Raw genomic sequence first — 19,855 nt, forward strand, 5'->3', positions numbered from 1 at the left:
CTTCCCAATACAAAACCCGGTATGCGATACGATTCGTACGAGGCGTGTCCACGTGTGGCCTGAACTGCCCCGTGTGTGCCAGTGTTTACAAGCCAGCCAGTGTGCGCGCATCTAAGGATACATTCGGTAAATTCCATATTATCCATATTATCACTGTTTTTGGTGATTGTTTCTGCAAAATAAGTCATCATGGGCCCCAAGGAAGCTTCTAGTGCCAACCCTGTGTTAAAAAGGGTGAGAATTAGTATGGAAATTAAGAAAGATTTTGAAGGGTTTGGGGCTAACCCTGAGAAGCCTATGCCAGTTGTGGACTCCATTGTGCCTACTTCAAAAATTAAGGAAATGTGTGCAAAGTGGGTTGAACTGCAAACCTTTATGGATGAAAATCACCCTAACACAGCTATTGCCAACTGTGCTGGTGACTATTACGATGACAATGTTATGGCCCATTTTAGACAAATCTTAAAGAAACGGCAACAGAGGTCCAGTGACTCTCAAGCTGGCATTAAAAGAAGAAGGGAAGTAACCCCAGAAAAGGACTTGCTACTTCAAGTCCTAATGGAAGGGGATTCCCCTTCTAAACACTAAGACCATCCACACTCTCCCCTCCTCCCATCCTATCAATCATCACCAGATCTTCAATAAACGTAAGTGTCATGTAACTGTGCATGTCTTCTTCAGTTTGTGTGTATTAAAATTAATATTTCATGTGGTAAAAAAAATTCTTTTTCATACTTTTGGGTGTCTTGCATGGATTAATTTGATTTCCATTATTTCTTATGGGGAAAACTGATTCACCTTCTGATAGTTTTGGTTTACGATGAGATCTCAGGAACGGATTAATATCGTGAACCGGGGGTCCACTGTACAACAAATCACATTCAACCATCAGTATTATCTTTGCAAACAGACAGACAATCAGGGAAGCAGTTGTTGTGAAAGGTTCAAGTATCTTTTGACAAAGACCTCAAATAATTGAAGAGGTAGAGAGACTTATTGGTACGGATAAACGAAAAACAATTATCAGGTGATAGTGTTTCTTAGTCTACAATTTATGAAAAGGCAAGGAAGTTGCATGATGATCTCATTAAGAAAATGCCTCAAAATAGTGCTGCTGCATGGCGAGGCAGCCAGTTCAGACAAAAATGCGGCTGAAAAATATGTGAAGGACTTTAAGGAATACATAGAGACTGAAAATTTAAAACCTAAACAAGTGTTTGTGACAAAACAGGCCTGTTTTGGAAGAAAATGCCAAACAGGGCCTATATTACTCAGGAGGAAAAGGCACTCCCAGGACATAAGCCTATAAAAGACAGGCTGACATTAATGTTGTGTAGTAATGCAAGTGGTGATTGCAAAGTGAAGCCTTTATTGGTGTATCATTCTGAAACTCCTAGTGTGTTCAAGAAAAACAATATCGTCAAGGGAAATTTGTACGTGCTGTGGAGATCAAACAGTAAGGCATGGGTCACTAGGAATTTTTCTTGGACTGGTACACAGGCCCCTCACTCAGTGATTTTTTGCGAGTGAACATGACAGATGTGTGTGGCATAGTGCATGGAAATCGTAAGCATATGCCCAGGTTTGACGTGGCACTCGTAGAGGTGAGGTGCAGGCGTTTGCTGCCAATGACATCATGGCATTTCGGTGGCATGACAAACGAGATATCACACTGTTGTCATCAGTTCACCCTAATGAAATGACAAACACTGGCAGGCAGAATAGAGAGACCAATGAACCCATTCTAAAACCTGCAGCTGTGATTGACTACACCCTCAATATGCACTCAGTGGACAAATGTGACAAGCAGATTGGGTTTGCCGATTGTGTTCGCAAGAGTTATAAGTGGTACATAAAACTCTTTTTTCCATATTCTGGACATTTCCATGCTCAATGCTTATAATATGTATAAGATGAGGACCAGAAACAAACCACCATATGGCAAATTTTGTTTGTCTGTCATCAGACTAATAGTATTCAAGTACCAAGGAACAACACCTGCAATAAAAAAACACCCACTAAATTATCAACAACTACCTTCTCGTCTGAAGCATGGTGATCACTTCCTAGTAAAACTGCCTGCTAGTGCTTTCAAGAAAAAGGCTCAAAAGAAGCGCTATGTCTGTGCACATACAAAAAAACGCCCACAACAACGCAGAGACACTCGTTTTATGTGTGAAGAGTGTAAAACACCACTGTGCATGACACCATGTTTTGAAGACTTCCACAGGCTGCAGAACTTATAAAAACATGTCCTGTAACTGTATATGTGTATATAAAAAATTGTAAACAAGTTTTGTAAACAATATAGTGACAACAGTGTTTGTGCAGTTATTGTGTAGTATAGAGATAGAAAAAACTTACAAAATAGTGCTCATATTGGTCTCACAGGGCACAAAAGTTACTTGAAAAAAAAAATAAAAAAAATAGGAAAAAGTAGAAAAAAAGTAAATAAAAGATTACCAGGTGACTGGCATTCGGCGATGATGCTATATGCGGTTCATTTTCTGTAAACTTCACGCCTCCATATCTTGATAAGTATTGATGGCAAAAAAAAAATGTTTAGAAAAAAAAAATCTTTTAAGAAAAAATAATTTTTTTTTTTAAATTTTTTGACCCTGAAAACAAGTCTGGGAAAGGGCCTGTCGACCCTGAAAGGGTTAATTGAATAAGAAATTCTACTTATTAAAGAAGTACAATCTCCTTACTTTTCCAGACCCAACTGCCACTGAAGTAGCAGCTATTGTCTGAGGTTTACTGACAGCAGCAGTAGTAGTGGTGGTGGTTGTAGATGTGATGGTTTTGGCCACTGATGATACTACTGTGGATACAACTGGTGGTGGTGGAATTCCTACTGGTGTTGCTGCAGCCGTCACCACAGATGATGATGGTCCTGGAGCAGGTGTACTTGGTGAAATATTTATGGATGGGGGTAGAACAACACCAGAAGGGCGTGAAGGTGGCTCTTGTGATTGAGTTCCATACTTGATGTACTGCAAGTATAAAACAATGATTTGTATTTAGAGAAGGTGCATAGAAAAAAAAAAACTTTTTAACTGAACTACAGTAATTCATATAATAAACAGTATCAACAAAATTCCATTTCCATAGTTAAAGACCTAACTGAAATAAATAATTTTATTACTGCCCTTCGTAACACTGACAGGCTGGGTGAGTTAGCGGACAGCCATGATACTGAATAATAATAATAATAATAATAATAATAATAATAATAAATGTTTATTTATTTGTAAAGGTTACAATGTGTAATTACAATTTTGATTTGCTAAGTACAAGGATAGCCACTATCATGCCGAGGCATTTCGGGCAAACTAATCCTAATACATAGTAACTAATTCAAACTAGATAAGATAATAGTACATAGTAATTATTACTTAACCCTTAACCCCTTGACTGTCGCAACCCCCAATCCTGAGGTGTCTCCTGGTGTCGCAAAATTTAAAAAAAAAAAAATTCTTTTTTTCTTATGAAATGATAGAGAATCTTTTCCCGACTGTAATGATACCCAAAAAAAAACGAAATTTGATGGAAAACTGACGGAATTATGCTCTCGCGAAGTTAGTGACCTTGGCGATATTTACAAATCGGCGATTTCGCCCACTTTGAGCCCTATTTTCGGCTAATTCCGTTGTTCCTGTCGACCAAACTCATAGCTATTTCTTTAGAACTCTATTTTTTCTATCGATTGAGTACAAGAAACTGCCCATTTACCGATTTCAACTACCCAATAATGTGGTCAGAAATTTGCAATTTGGCCAATTTCACAAAAATTAAAAAATATGACAATTCCAAAATAAGGTCCAGAATGAACAATGCAGATATTCCTGGCTCTAAAATAACATATTCTTTGTTCATTAGTCATGTCTCCAGGCTCCTCTGATATTACTCTTGCTTTCTATTTTGAACTTTTATTCAAACAAAAAATAGAAGACTCACTATTATGCAGACTACTGCAATACTGTAATAATTGTATAAATAACATCAACCCATTCATGACTGCATATTAGAATGGCTAGTTGGACATTTATTGGACAATGACACCATTTGTTTACTTTTGAACATTGGCAAAAATCAAACATTTCCCCTACTTAAGAGCTCCATTTCAAGGTTCTTTTTATAGTAAAATCAATCAAAATCACCTCTACTTCTATAATATGTTTTCCATTCTATCAAATGAGACCAAGAAAATAAGAATACAACCATAAATACTATACGAAAATAGACCACAAAGTCGGCATTTTAATTAAAAAAAAAACGGTCGGAGTTTTTTTTTTCTCATTATGCACTGCGTGCTCCAGGATTTTTTTTATATGGTGCACACTGACGACACAGACCCACTCTCTCACATGTGGGCCTACCAGCTTTCTCCTGCTTGATTTGAAGCCGCTAGAATTTATGAGTATATATACGTCAAACACGGTACCTCGTAAGACGTATATATACGGCCGCGACAGTCAAAGGGTAGTGCTCCAAAAGTAGATCTACGTTTTTTTTACATATTTTTAATAACAAAAAAAAAAAAGTAGATCGAAGTTTTTTTTACACATTTTCAAATGTAAAAAAAGAAAAGATCTACTTTTTTTTTTACATACTTTCAAATGATGAAAAAACGTAGATCTACGTTTGGACAGTTTAAGGGTTAAAACTAAACATAGAATAGTGGTTAGCCATTTTACAATCTTATTTGGACTTAATCTTATGTATACTTAATTTTATGTATACTTAGTACAAAATCTAATTTACAAGGAATGGTGCAGGTGGAAATATTTTATGGAATGGCAGAATTAAAAGCCAGGAGGTCACATGATAAAACTAGCCAGTAGATGTCTGGTTGATTTGGTTAATATTGTGCGATAAGTTGATTACCTAGGGATTGGCGGAGAGCATGTATAGTCCCTTTATATAAAGGAAAAGGGGACAAAAGAGATTGTAAAAATTATAGAGGAATAAGTTTACTGAGTATACCAGGAAAAGTATACGGTAGGGTTATAATTGAAAGAATTAGAGGTAAGACAGAACGTAGGATTGCGGAAGAGCAGGGAGGCTTCAGAGTGGGTAGGTGATGTGTAGATCAAGTGTTTACATTGAAGCATATATGTGAACAGTATTTAGATAAAGGTAGGGAAGTTTTTATTGCATTTATGGATTTAGAAAAGGCATATGATAGAGTGGATAGAGGAGCAATGTGGCAGATGTTCCAAGTATATGGAATAGGTGGTAAGTTACTAAATGCTGTTAAGAGTTTTTATGAGGATAGTGAGGCTCAGGTTAGGGTGTGTAGAAGAGAGGGAGAATACTTCCCGGTAAAAGTAGGTCTTAGACAGGGATGTGTAATGTCACAATGGTTGTTTAATATATTTATATATGGGATTGTAAAAGTAGTAAATGCTAGGGTGTTCGGGAGAGGGGTGGAATTAAATTATGGGGAATCAAATTCAAAATGGGAATTGACATAGTTACTTTTTGCTGATGATACTGTGCTTATGGGAGATTCTAAAGAAAAATTGCAAACGTTAATGGATGAGTTTGGGAATGTGTGTAAAGGTAGAAAGTTGAAAGTGAACATAGAAAAGAGTAAGGTGATGAGGGTATCAAATGATTTAGATAAAGAAAAATTGGATATCAAATTGGGGAGGAGGAGTATGGAAGAAGTGAATGTTTTCAGATACTTGGGAGTTGATGTGTCGACGGATGGATTTATGAAGGATGAGGTTAATCATAGAATTGATGAGGGAAAAAAGGTGAGTGGTGCGTTGAGGTACATGTGGAGTCAAAAAACATTATCTATGGAGGCAAAGAAGGGAATGTATGAAAGTATAGTAGTACCAACACTCTTATATGGATGTAAAGCTTGGGTGGTAAATGCAGCAGCGAGGAGACGGTTGGAGGCAGTGGAGACGTCCTGTCTAAGGGCAATGTGTGGTGTAAATATTATGCAGAAAATTCGGAGTGTGGAAATTAGGAGAAGATGTGGAGTTAATAAAAGCATTAGTCAGAGGGCAGAAGAGGAGTTGTTGAGGTGGTTTGGTCATTTAGAGAGAATGGATCAAAGAAGAATGACATGGAAAGCATATAAATCTATAGGGAAAGGAAGGAGGGGTAGGGGTTGTCCTCGAAAGGGTTGGAGAGAGGGGGTAAAGGAGGTTTTGTGGGCGAGAGGCTTGGACTTCCAGCAAGCGTACGTGAGCATGTTAGATAGGAGTGAATGGAGACGAATGATACTTAGGACCTGGCGATCTGTTGGAGTGTGAGCAGGGTAATATTTAGTGAAGGGATTCAGGGAAACTGGTTATTTTCATATAGTCGGACTTGAGTCCTGGAAATGGGAAGTACAATGCCTGCACTTTAAAGGAGGGGTTTGGGATATTGGCAGTTTGGAGGGATATGTTGTGTATCTTTATACGTATATGCTTCTAAACTGTTGTATTCTGAGCACCTCTGCAAAAACAGTGATAATGTGTGAGTGTGGTGAAAGTGTTGAATGATGATGAAAGTATTTTCTTTTTGGGGATTTTCTTTCTTTTTTGGGTCACCCTGCCTCGGTGGGAGACGGCCGACTTGTTGAAAAAAAAAAAAAAAAAAAGTTGATTTTTTAGCAGAGTCCTAAATTTACAAGTTGTCTGGGGATCCTTGACTTGTTCCGGTAGCGAGTTCCAGATCTTTGGGCCTTTTATGTGTATAGCATTCTTGCATAGTGAGAGTTTTACTCGAGGGATGTTGAAAAGGGCCTTATGCCTTGTATTGTGACTGTGCATTCTGCTGTAGCTGTCAAGTAGTAGTTTTAGGGGAGGGAGGGTTACAGAGGAGTTTAAAGTTCTGTATATGTAGTAGGCACAATAATAAGAGTGTATGTCTTGTATATTTAGCAAGTTGAGTCTTTTGAAAAGTGGTGGGGTATGCTGTCTAGCACAGGAGCTGGTTATCACCCGTACAGCAGCTTTTTGTTGGAATATTAAGGGTCTAAGGTGGTTGGTTGTGGTAGAGCCCCAGGCACAAATACCATAGGTGAGGTAAGGATATATTAGAGAGTGGTACATGGTAAGGCGAGTCGTTTGTGGTACATAATAGCGTATCTTGGAAAAGATTCCTACTGATTTGGAAATTTTCTTGGCTATGTGATGGGTATGGGACTGAAATTTAAGATTACAGTCAAGGAGAAGACCTAGAAATTTGCCCTCCGTGTGTCTTGATATAGGGGAACCATTTAACAGTATGTTGAGCTGAATATTTGAGGCTCTGTTGCCAAAAAGCATGAAGTAAGTTTTTTCTATATTAAGTGTGAGTTTGTTGGTCATCATCCAAGCATATATCTTTAGCAGTTCATTGTTTACAGTATTTTCAAGCACAGCTGGGTCTAAATGGGAGTAGACATATGTAGTGTCATCTGCGAATAGAACTGGTGTAAGGAGTTGGGATGCATTGGGGAAATCCTTGATGTAGATGAGAAAGAGGAATGGGCCTAGGACACTATCTTGGGGTACTCCTGCAGCTACAGGTTGGATAGCGGAGTTGACTCCATTTGCATGTACATACTGTTGTCTGTCATTAAGATAGGATTTTAGGTAGTAGGTTGGTAGACAGCAACCACCCAGGGAAGTACTACCGTCCTGCCAGATGACTGTGAAACAAAAACCTGTAACTGTTTTGCATGATGGTAGGATTGCTGGTTTCTTTTTCTGTCTCATAAACACGCTAAGATAACAGGGATATCTTGCTACTCCTACTTACACTTTGGTCACACTTCACAGACACGCACATGCATATATATATATACATACATCTAGGTTTTTCTCCTTTTTCTAAATAGCTCTTGTTCTTTTTTATTTCTTCTATTGTCCATGGGGAAGTGGAAAAGAATCTTTCCTCCGTAAGCCATGCGTGTCGTATGAGGCGACTAAAATGCCGGGAGCAATGGGCTAGTAACCCCTTCTCCTGTATACAATTACTAAAAAAGAGAAGAAGAAAAACTTTATAAAACTGGGTTGCTTAAATGTGCGTGGATGTAGTGCGGATGACAAGAAACAGATGATTGCTGATGTTATGAATGAAAAGAAGTTGGATGTCCTGGCCCTAAGCGAAACAAAGCTGAAGGGGGTAGGAGAGTTTCAGTGGGGGGAAATAAATGGGATTAAATCTGGAGTATCTGAGAGAGTTAGAGCAAAGGAAGGGGTAGCAGTAATGTTAAATGATCAGTTATGGAAGGAGAAAAGAGAATATGAATGTGTAAATTCAAGAATTATGTGGATTAAAGTAAAGGTTGGATGCGAGAAGTGGGTCATAATAAGCGTGTATGCACCTGGAGAAGAGAGGAATGCAGAGGAGAGAGAGAGATTTTGGGAGATGTTAAGTGAATGTATAGGAGCCTTTGAACCAAGTGAGAGAGTAATTGTGGTAGGGGACTTGAATGCTAAAGTAGGAGAAACTTTTAGAGAGGGTGTGGTAGGTAAGTTTGGGGTGCCAGGTGTAAATGATAATGGGAGCCCTTTGATTGAACTTTGTATAGAAAGGGGTTTAGTTATAGGTAATACATATTTTAAGAAAAAGAGGATAAATAAGTATACACGATATGATGTAGGGCGAAATGACAGTAGTTTGTTGGATTATGTATTGGTAGATAAAAGACTGTTGAGTAGACTTCAGGATGTACATGTTTATAGAGGGGCCACAGATATATCAGATCACTTTCTAGTTGTAGCTACACTGAGAGTAAAAGGTAGATGGGATACAAGGAGAATAGAAGCATCAGGGAAGAGAGAGGTGAAGGTTTATAAACTAAAAGAGGAGGCAGTGAGGGTAAGATATAAACAGCTATTGGAGGATAGATGGGCTAATGAGAGCATAGGCAATGGGGTCGAAGAGGTATGGGGTAGGTTTAAAAATGTAGTGTTAGAGTGTTCAGCAGAAGTTTGTGGTTACAGGAAAGTGGGTGCAGGAGGGAAGAGGAGCGATTGGTGGAATGATGATGTAAAGAGAGTAGTAAGGGAGAAAAAGTTAGCATATGAGAAGTTTTTACAAAGTAGAAGTGATGCAAGGAGGGAAGAGTATATGGAGAAAAAGAGAGAAGTTAAGAGAGTGGTGAAGCAATGTAAAAAGAGAGCAAATGAGAGAGTGGGTGAGATGTTATCAACAAATTTTGTTGAAAATAAGAAAAAGTTTTGGAGTGAGATTAACAAGTTAAGAAAGCCTAGAGAACAAATGGATTTGTCAGTTAAAAATAGGAGAGGAGAGTTATTAAATGGAGAGGTAGAGGTATTGGGAAGATGGAAGGAATATTTTGAGGAATTGTTAAATGTTGATGAAGATAGGGAAGCTGTGATTTCGTGTATAGGGCAAGGAGGAATAACATCTTGTAGGAGTGAGGAAGAGCCAGTTGTGAGTGTGGGGGAAGTTCGTGAGGCAGTAGGTAAAATGAAAGGGGGTAAGGCAGCCGGGATTGATGGGATAAAGATAGAAATGTTAAAAGCAGGTGGGGATATAGTTTTGGAGTGGTTGGTGCAATTATTTAATAAATGTATGGAAGAGGGTAAGGTACCTAGGGATTGGCAGAGAGCATGCATAGTTCCTTTGTATAAAGGCAAAGGGGATAAAAGAGAGTGCAAAAATTATAGGGGGATAAGTCTGTTGAGTGTACCTGGTAAAGTGTATGGTAGAGTTATAATTGAAAGAATTAAGAGTAAGACGGAGAATAGGATAGCAGATGAACAAGGAGGCTTTAGGAAAGGTAGGGGGTGTGTGGACCAGGTGTTTACAGTGAAACATATAAGTGAACAGTATTTAGATAAGGCTAAAGAGGTCTTTGTGGCATTTATGGATTTGGAAAAGGCGTATGACAGGGTGGATAGGGGGGCAATGTGGCAGATGTTGCAAGTGTATGGTGTAGGAGGTAGGTTACTGAAAGCAGTGAAGAGTTTTTACGAGGATAGTGAGGCTCAAGTTAGAGTATGTAGGAAAGAGGGAAATTTTTTCCCAGTAAAAGTAGGCCTTAGACAAGGATGTGTGATGTCACCGTGGTTGTTTAATATATTTATAGATGGGGTTGTAAGAGAAGTAAATGCGAGGGTCTTGGCAAGAGGCGTGGAGTTAAAAGATAAAGAATCACACACAAAGTGGGAGTTGTCACAGCTGCTCTTTGCCGATGACACTGTGCTCTTGGGAGATTCTGAAGAGAAGTTGCAGAGATTGGTGGATGAATTTGGTAGGGTGTGCAAAAGAAGAAAATTAAAGGTGAATACAGGAAAGAGTAAGGTTATGAGGATAACAAAAAGATTAGGTGATGAAAGATTGAATATCAGATTGGAGGGAGAGAGTATGGAGGAGGTGAACGTATTCAGATATTTGGGAGTGGACGTGTCAGCGGATGGGTCTATGAAAGATGAGGTGAATCATAGAATTGATGAGGGAAAAAGAGTGAGTGGTGCACTTAGGAGTCTGTGGAGACAAAGAACTTTGTCCTTGGAGGCAAAGAGGGGAATGTATGAGAGTATAGTTTTACCAACGCTCTTATATGGGTGTGAAGCGTGGGTGATGAATGTTGCAGCGAGGAGAAGGCTGGAGGCAGTGGAGATGTCATGTCTGAGGGCAATGTGTGGTGTGAATATAATGCAGAGAATTCGTAGTTTGGAAGTTAGGAGGAGGTGCGGGATTACCAAAACTGTTGTCCAGAGGGCTGAGGAAGGGTTGTTGAGGTGGTTCGGACATGTAGAGAGAATGGAGCGAAACAGAATGACTTCAAGAGTGTATCAGTCTGTAGTGGAAGGAAGGCGGGGTAGGGGTCGGCCTAGGAAGGGTTGGAGGGAGGGGGTAAAGGAGGTTTTGTGTGCGAGGGGCTTGGACTTCCAGCAGGCATGCGTGAGCGTGTTTGATAGGAGTGAATGGAGACAAATGGTTTTTAATACTTGACGTGCTGTTGGAGTGTGAGCAAAGTAACATTTATGAAGGGATTCAGGGAAACCGGCAGGCCGGACTTGAGTCCTGGAGATGGGAAGTACAGTGCCTGCACTCTGAAGGAGGGGTGTTAATGTTGCTGTTTAAAAACTGTAGTGTAAAGCACCCTTCTGGCAAGACAGTGATGGAGTGAATGATGGTGAAAGTTTTTCTTTTTCGGGCCACCCTGCCTTGGTTGGAATCGGCCAGTGTGATAATAAAATAAATTTAGGTAGTCAAGAGAATGTCCTCTTATGCCATAATGATTCAGTTCGAGGTGCAAGAGATTGTTTTCAACTGTGTCAAACGCTTTTCTTAGGTCGACAAAGAGCCCCAGGGGATATTCATTCTCATCGAGAGCTGTGTATATTAGGTCAAGCTTTTGTATAATAACATCATTCGTGCTTTTTTTTTGGTCTAAATCCAAACTGGCATGGGTTAAGTATGTAGTTGGATGTAAGGTAGGAGTAAAGTCGTTTGTGTATTATTTTTTCAAATATCTTGGATAGTAAGGGCAAGTTTGATATGGGTCTGTAATTGTTCAAATCAGTTGGATCTCCACCTTTGTGGATCGGGGTGACCCTTGCCGTCTTGAGCATGGATGGGAAGGTTGAGGATGCTATAGATTTGTTAAACATTGTTGCAATAATAGACAGTGTCCAATGAAAATGAAGCAGATCTCAACAAAGAGACTAAATAGCCCCTAGCTTACAAACAGTATACATTGGACACCCGGCTTACGATATTATTTCATTCCAGAAGTATGTTCAGGTGCCATTACTGAACAAATTTGTTCCCATAAGGAATATTGTGAATTAGATTAGTCCATTTCAGACCCCCAAACATACACGTACAAACGCATTTACATAAATACACTTACATAATTGGTCGCATTGGGAGCTGATCGTAAACCGGGGGTCCACTGTACTTAAATCCATCAATTAAAAACTTCTACAGTGGAACCTCTACTTGCAAGTTTAATCTGTTTCATGAACTTGCTCGCAACTGGATTTGCTCATTTGCAGAGTCAATTTTCCTCATTTAAATTAATTGAAATGCAATTAATCCGTTCCAGTGGAATTCTGTACTTCAATAATTTCGCTATTATCAACTCTACGGCTTATTTATCTATCTCACTTCATCCAATATAACATAATAAATAATATAAATAACATAGAAACCTGATATATACTCTAAAATGAAAATATGTAATTCTTGTAGTGGTATGGGTGGTGTCAGCGGTGGATGAGAGTGTCTGGAGACCGGACAAAATACTTCATGAATAATTTCGCTAATATCATCTATATGGCTTATTTATCTATCACAGTTCATCTAATATGACATAATAAACAATATAAATAACACAGAAAACTGATATATAATCCAGAATGAATAAAATGTCATTATATATGTGGCAGCGGTGACTGACGAGTGTGTCTGGAGACAGGACAAAATACTCCTTGAATATTTCACTATCATCGACTCTACAGCTTGTTTATCTATCACAGTTCATCTAATATGAAATAATAAACAATATAAATAACACAGAAACCTGATATATACTCTAGAATTAATAAAATATGTCATTATGTAACAGGTGGAGGCAGCCACAACCACTCCCTCTTTGGTGTGGTAAACACTGCCATCTAGTGATGGCCTTTTGAAAAAAAAAAATGTATTATGATGTACATTATTATTATTACTACAAAAATTATAAGATTTACTGTTATGCATTATTGCAATAATTGTATAAATAATGTCAACCCATTCACTACTGCATATTGGAATGGCCAGTGATGTCATTTGTTTACTCTTGAACATAGCCAAGTAATGGAACATTTCTCCTATGTTGAGCTCAATTTCAAGATACTTGAAATGTGATTTTGATTGCTTTCACAACAAAATCACATTTATTTCTGTAATGTATCTTCCATTCTATCAAATGAGACCAAAATAACGAGAATACAACCATAAAAACTGAGAAGTGAACTCCATTATTTATGCTCCGATTTCTTTCATTTTTGGTGTAAGTTAAGAAGCATCTTTCCATCATACATTGCCCAAGTTTCAATAAGATAGTCCTGGAGTTTACCTGGAGAGAGTTCCAGGGGTCAATGCCCCCGCGGCCCGGTCTGTAACCAGGCCTCATGGTGGATCAGAGCCTGATCAACTAGGCTGTTACTGCTGGCTGCACGCAATCCAACGTAAGAGCCACAGCCCAGCTGGTCAGGTACCAACTTTAGGTGCTTGTCCAGTGCCTGCTTGAAGACAGCCAGGGGTCTATTGGTAATCCCCCGTTATGTATGCTGGGAGGCAGTTGAACAGTCTTGGGCCCCTGACACTGACTGTGCTGTCTCTTAACGTGCTAGTGATACCCCTGCTTTTCATTGGGGGATGTTGCATCGTTTTTTGCTTTCGTAGCGAGTGATTTTCATGTTCAAGTTCAGTACTAGTCCCTCTAGGATTTTCCAGGTGTATATATTTATGTATCTCTCCCGCCTGCATTCCAGGGAGTACAGGTTCAGGAACTTCAAGCGCTCCCAGTAATTGAGGTGTTTTATCTCCTAGATCAAGAGCAAGAGCCCCCTCACCAGCATCAAGGAACCTGCCTTGAGGTCTGCTCACTTATGGAAATTTTACTCGCGTATGGAAGCAGAAAATCAACCCATCGACTGCTCGTACGTATTTGGAAAAACTCGCACGTGGATGCGCTCGCTAGTAGAGGTTCCACTGTATATGAAAAGCAATTCAGAAAGAGCCTAATAATAAAAGAACTAACTAAACGATACACCTCAATACTTACTAATATAATAAGGAAGCCCAAACAAATGTATTATGTAAACAGATTTAATGAAATAAAAGGTGATATGAAAAAGGCCTGGAAAACTCTCTCTGAAATTTTGGGCTCTAGAAAACTGTGTAAAAACAGATAGATTAACTTAGTGAAACCAAAGGAACCACACATACAGCCTATAAACACTGCCAACAAACTTAATGCCTTCTTTTCTACTATATGATCAAATTTAGCATGCAAAATCCCAAATGCAAATGCTCAGCCACAAGACTACCTCACTGGTAATTACCCACATACTCTACATATAGCACCAACAAATCATACTGAAGTCTCACTAATAATTAAATCATTAAAAAACAATGCAGGAGACCTAAATAACTTGCCACCAATCATGTATAAAAAAGTAGCTCATGTGCTGTCCCCCATTATTGCAACACTAACAAATATGTTGAATCTTCAACATTCCCATCCATACTCAAGACAGGGAGTCAACCCGATCCTCAATGGAGGCGATCCTACAGAACTAAACTACAGATCAATATCTAACTTGCCTTTACTCTCTAAAATCTACTCCTACCTCCTGGTTACCTGGAGGTTATTCCGGGGATCAACGCCCCCGCGGCCCGGTCCATGACCAGGCCTCCCGATGGATCAGGGCCTGATCAACTAGGCTGTTACTGCTGGCCGCACGCAGTCCGACGTACGAGCCACAGCCCGGCTGATCCGGCACTGACTTTAGGTATCTGTCCAGCTCTCTCTTGAAGGCAGCCAGGGGTTTATTGGCAATTCCCCTAATGCTTGATGGGAGGCTGTTGAACAGTTTTGGGCCCCGGACACTTATGGTGTTTTCTCTTAGTGTACCAATGGCACCCCTACTTTTTATTGGCGGCGTTTTGCATCGCCTGCCCAGTCTTTTACTTTCGTAGGGAGTGATTTCTGTGTGCAGATTTGGGACCATTCCTTCCAAGATTTTCCAAGTGTAGATTATGATATATCTCTCCCTCCTGCGTTCCAACGAGTACAAGTCAAGTGCTTCCAAGCGTTCCCAGTAGTTAAGGTGCTTGACAGAACTTATACGTGCAGTAAAGGATCTCTGTACACTCTCTAGATCTGCGATTTCACCTGCTTTGTATGGAGATGTTAATGTACAGCAGTATTCCAGCCTAGAGAGAACAAGTGATTTGAAAAGGATCATCATGGGCTTGGCATCTCTCGTTTTGAAAGTTCTCATTATCCATCCTATCATTTTCTTTGCACGTGCGATCGTGGCACTGTTGTGATCCTTGAAAGTGAGATCCTCAGACATTACTACTCCCAGGTCCCTTACATTATTTTTCCGCTCTATTGTATGGCCGGAGTCAGTAGCATACTCTGTTCTAGTTATTATCTCCTCCAGTTTTCCATAACGGAGTAGTTGGAATTTGTCCTCATTGAACATCATATTGTTTACCGTTGCCCACTGCATACTGAACCATTGCCAGTTTGGGTTTAAGCCAAAAAAAAAACACGAATGATGCAATTATTCAGATGCTCGAATTACTATATACAGCATTTGAAAAAATGAATATCCTCTGGGGGCTCTTACCTACGGAAAGCATTTGATACAGAGACCACAATATCTTGCACCTAAAACTAGAGCATTACGGGATCAGAGAACACACTCTCAATTACCTAAAATCTTATCTTAGTGGTAGACGCCAGTATGTATACACAAATGGCGTGACCTCCAATACTCAGCCTGTAGTTGTTGGAATGCCACAGGCAAGTGTCCTAGGTCCTCTACTCTTTCTTATTTACATCAATGACCTCCCAAATGCATTGCTACTCCTTAGACCAGTTTTATTTGCAGATGACACTACTTACGTCTTCTCCCACTCAAACCCAGCTATACTTAGCAACACTGTAAACAGCAAGCTACATAAAATATCAAACTGGATGATGACTAACAACTTACTCTCAACACAGACAAAATCTACTTCATGCTTTTTTGGAAACAAAGCATTAAATATCCAGCTAAACATATTGATAAATGGTTCACCCATTGCAAGACACACTGAGAGCAAATTTCTAGGTCTCTACCTTGACTGTAATCTTAAATTTCAGACCCACATCCAGAATATAACTAAGAAAGTTTCCAAAACAGTAGGTATCCTTTCAAAGATACGATACTATGTACCCCAAAGGGCACTCCTTACTTTATACCACTCTCTAATATACCCTTACCTTACATATGGTATTTGTGCCTGGGGATCTACCACAGTCATTCACCTTAAACCTTTAACCCTTTCAGGGTTGAGAGGCCCTCTCCCAAACTCGTTCTCGGAATCGAACAAAAAAAAAAATCTTATGGAACGATAGAGAATCGAGAATCTTTTTCCAATCCTAATAACACCTAAAGTATAAAATTTGATGGATAATTTACAGAATTATGCACTCGCGAAGTTAGCAGTCTAGAGAATATTTAAGCATCGGCGATTTTGCTCACTTTGAGCCCTATTTTCAGCCAATTCTAATGTTCCAGTTTACTAAAATCATAGCTATTTCGGTAGGACTACGTTTGTTCTATCGAGTGAGTACAAGAAACCACCCATTTACCGATTTCAACTATCCAATAAAGTGGTCAGAATATGTCAATTTGGCCAATTTCACACAAATTTCAAAAAATGCCAATTTCAAAATGGGTCCAGAATCAACAAGACAGGCATTCCTGGCCCCTCCTACATTACTTTTGCTTCCATTTTCAATTTTTATTCTCACAAAAAATAGAAGATTTACTGTTATGTATACTACTGCCTCATTGTAAAAAACGGTATAAATAATATCAGCGCACTTGTGAAAGAATATTTGACTCACCAGTTGATGTGTATTTGGACACTTGGCGTGATATGTTTACTCTTGAACATCGGCAAAAATCGAACATTTTCACTACTTTGAGCTCAATTTCAAGGTACTTCTCATAGTGAAACCAATCAAAATCATCTCAATATCTGTAATAAATCTTCCATTCTATCAAATAAGACCAACAAAATGGAATACAACCATAAATGCCATACAAAAATACACTGCAAAGTCGCTGTTTTAAACCAAAAACATGGTCAGCGTTTTTTCCTCATTATGCACTTTGCTGCATTATTCTTTTTATACTGCGCACACTGACCATGCAGACCCATTTTTTCATATGTAAGCCTACCAGCTTTCTCTTGCTAGAGTCGAAGGCGCTAGAATTTATGCGTACTAGTACGGCACCAACCCTGGTGCTCAAGCCGTACAAGTACAGCATCAAACCCCAAAAGGGTTAATAACCCAACAAAAAGCGGTGGTGTCGATCACAAAATCCTGCACCAGACAACACACCACACCACTCTTCAAAAGCTTGAACTTACTTAATATACAAAATATATACACTTATTATTGTGCCTACTATATATACAGAACATTAAAATCCAATATCAACCCTCCACTCAAACTTCTCCTAGATAGCTTCAACAGAACACACAAGCATAACACGAGGCACAAAACACTTTTTGACATCCCTCGTGTCTGTCTCACACTATGCAAAAATGCAATGCACATAAAGGGCTCGAAGACCTGGAACTCTTTGCCCGAAACAGCAAGAAGTCCCTTGCCCACAAATCATTTTAGGACTACAGTAGAGCCCCGCATTATGGCGTTTTACTTTATAGCATTCCGCTAATACGGACATTTCAAATTATGACCAAAACTTGCTATATAGCTCCCCCCACCTGACTTTCTAGTACAGTCACTGCGCCCCACCTGGTTTGTTTACATTCTCCATGAGCACTGTCTCCCCCCAATATGTCTGGAAACTTTCCAAAATTTCAAGTGTTTTAAAGTTATTTCATGTTTTATATATACAGTAGTCCCCCAAATTCACGGGGGTTACATTCCAAGACCACCCTTGAATTTGGAAAAACCGCAAATTCTGGACGCGGTTAAAAAACAATGCCTTTAAATGCCTACTGTTATAGTTTAAACCCTAAATATGCCCCCAAAATACTTTAATTTAATTTCAAACTCAGCTTCATACATCACCCTTAAAACAAAAAAGAATGTAAAGATAAACCAGTATACAGTACCGTACTGCTGTCTCTCCCACAGTGCTAGAATGTAAAATACTGATGTTACCCCCATATATACTGTAATTCATGAAAGCTAATTTTCATTGGAATACTGTAATTCATGCAACTCCGTTTTCTTTGGTATACGGTAATAATTTAACCCCTTGACTGTCATAACCCAAAATTCTGAGGTGTCTCCTGCTGTCACAAATATTTAAAAAAAAAAAAAATTAATTTTTCTTATGAAATGATAGAGAATCTTTTCCCAATGGTAATGACACCAAAAATATGAAATTTGATGAAAAACTTACGGAATTACGTTCTCGCAAAGTTAGTGACCTCAGCAATATTAACGAATCGGCGATTTCCTCCCACTTTGAACGCTATTTTCGGCTAATTCCATTATTCCAGTCAACCAAACTCATAACTATTTCTTTAGAACTCCATCTGCTCTATCAACTAAGTACAAGAAACCGCCCATTTACCGATTTCAACTACCCAATAAAGTGGTCAGAAACTGGCAATTTGGCCAATTTCACACATATCAAAAATATGACAATTTCAAAATAGGGTCCAGAATGAACAATGCAGATATTCCTGGCTCTAAAATAACATTTTCTTTGTTCATCAGTCATGTCTCCAGGCCCCTCTTGCTTTCTATTTCGAATTTTTATTCAAACAAAACATAGAAGATTTACTGTTATGCAGACTACTGGAATATTGTAATAATTGTATAACTAATGTCAACCCATTCATGACTGCATATTAGAATGGCTAGTTGGACATTTATTGGACAATGACATCATTTGTTTACTTTTGAACATTGGCAAAAATCAAACATTTCCCCTACTTTGAGCTCCATCTTTTCATAGTAAAACCAATCAAAATCACCTCTATTTCTATAATATGGTTTCCATTCTATCAAATGAGACCAAGAAAATGAGAATACAACCATAAATACTATACAAAAATAGACCACAAAGTCAGCGTTTTAATTAAAAAAAAAAACGGTCATTTTTTTTTCTCATTATGCACTACGTGTTCCAGGATTTTTTTTATATGGTGCACACTAACCACACAGACCCATTCTCTCACATGTGGGCCTACCAGCTTTCTCCTGCTTGATTTGAAGTCACTAGAATTTATGAGCATATATACGTCAAACACGGTGGCTCATAAGACGTATATATACGACCGAAACAGTCAAAGGGTTAATTAAGTAAAAGTAAAGTTAAACGTACAGGTCTTTTCTTTTTTCAACAAACCGGCCGTATCCCACCAAGGCAGGGTGGCCCAAAAAGAAAAACGAAAGTTTCTCTTTTTAAATTTAGTAATCTATACAGGAGAAGGGATTAGTTGCCCCTTGCTCCTGGCATTTTAGTCGCCTCTTACAACATGCATGGCTTACGGAGGAAGAATTCTGTTCCACTTCCCCATGGAGATAAGAGGAAATAAACAAGAATAAGAACTAGAAAGAAAATAGAAGAAAACCCAGAGGGGTGTGTATATATATGCTTGTACATGTATGTCAATTTTCTTCTTATTATTCTTTTTAGTAATCTTTACAGGAAAAGGGGTTACTAGCCCATTGTTCCCGGCATTTTAGTTGACTTTTACAACGCGCATGGCTTACGGAGGAAAGATTCTTATTCCACTTCCTCATGGATATAAAAGGAAAAGTAATAAGACCAAGAACTATTAAGATAAAATCAAAGAAAACTCAGATGAGTGTGTATAAATAAATGTGTACATGTATGTATAGTGTGACCTAAGTGTAAGTAGAAGTAGCAAGACATACCTGTAATCTTGCATATTTATGAGACAGACAAAAGACATCAGCAATCCTACCATCATGTAAAACAATCACAGGCTTTCGTTTTACACTCACTTGGCAGGACGGTAGTACCTCCCTGGGTGGTTGCTGTCTATCAACCTACTAAAGGAGGTTTTGTGGGCAAGGGGCTTGGACTTCCAGCAAGCGTGCGTGAGCGTGTTAGATAGGAGTGAATGGAGACGAATGGTACTTGGGACCTGACGA

General features: G+C 38.9%; 1 protein-coding gene across 1 annotated transcript in view; it reads right to left on the reverse strand.

The window, feature by feature from the left end:
- The window catches only part of Not1 (CCR4-NOT transcription complex subunit 1), a 462,156-nt gene that overhangs the window by 262,084 nt on the left and 180,217 nt on the right, over positions 1-19,855 (reverse strand). Inside the window, exon 19 of the mRNA XM_070089800.1 lies at positions 2,709-2,993. Within this exon, the coding sequence (XP_069945901.1) occupies positions 2,709-2,993 (285 nt within the window). The remainder of the gene's footprint in view (positions 1-2,708; positions 2,994-19,855) is intronic.

Source organism: Cherax quadricarinatus, chromosome 29 (assembly GCF_038502225.1).
Source record: "Cherax quadricarinatus isolate ZL_2023a chromosome 29, ASM3850222v1, whole genome shotgun sequence".
NCBI lineage: Eukaryota > Metazoa > Arthropoda > Malacostraca > Decapoda > Parastacidae > Cherax > Cherax quadricarinatus.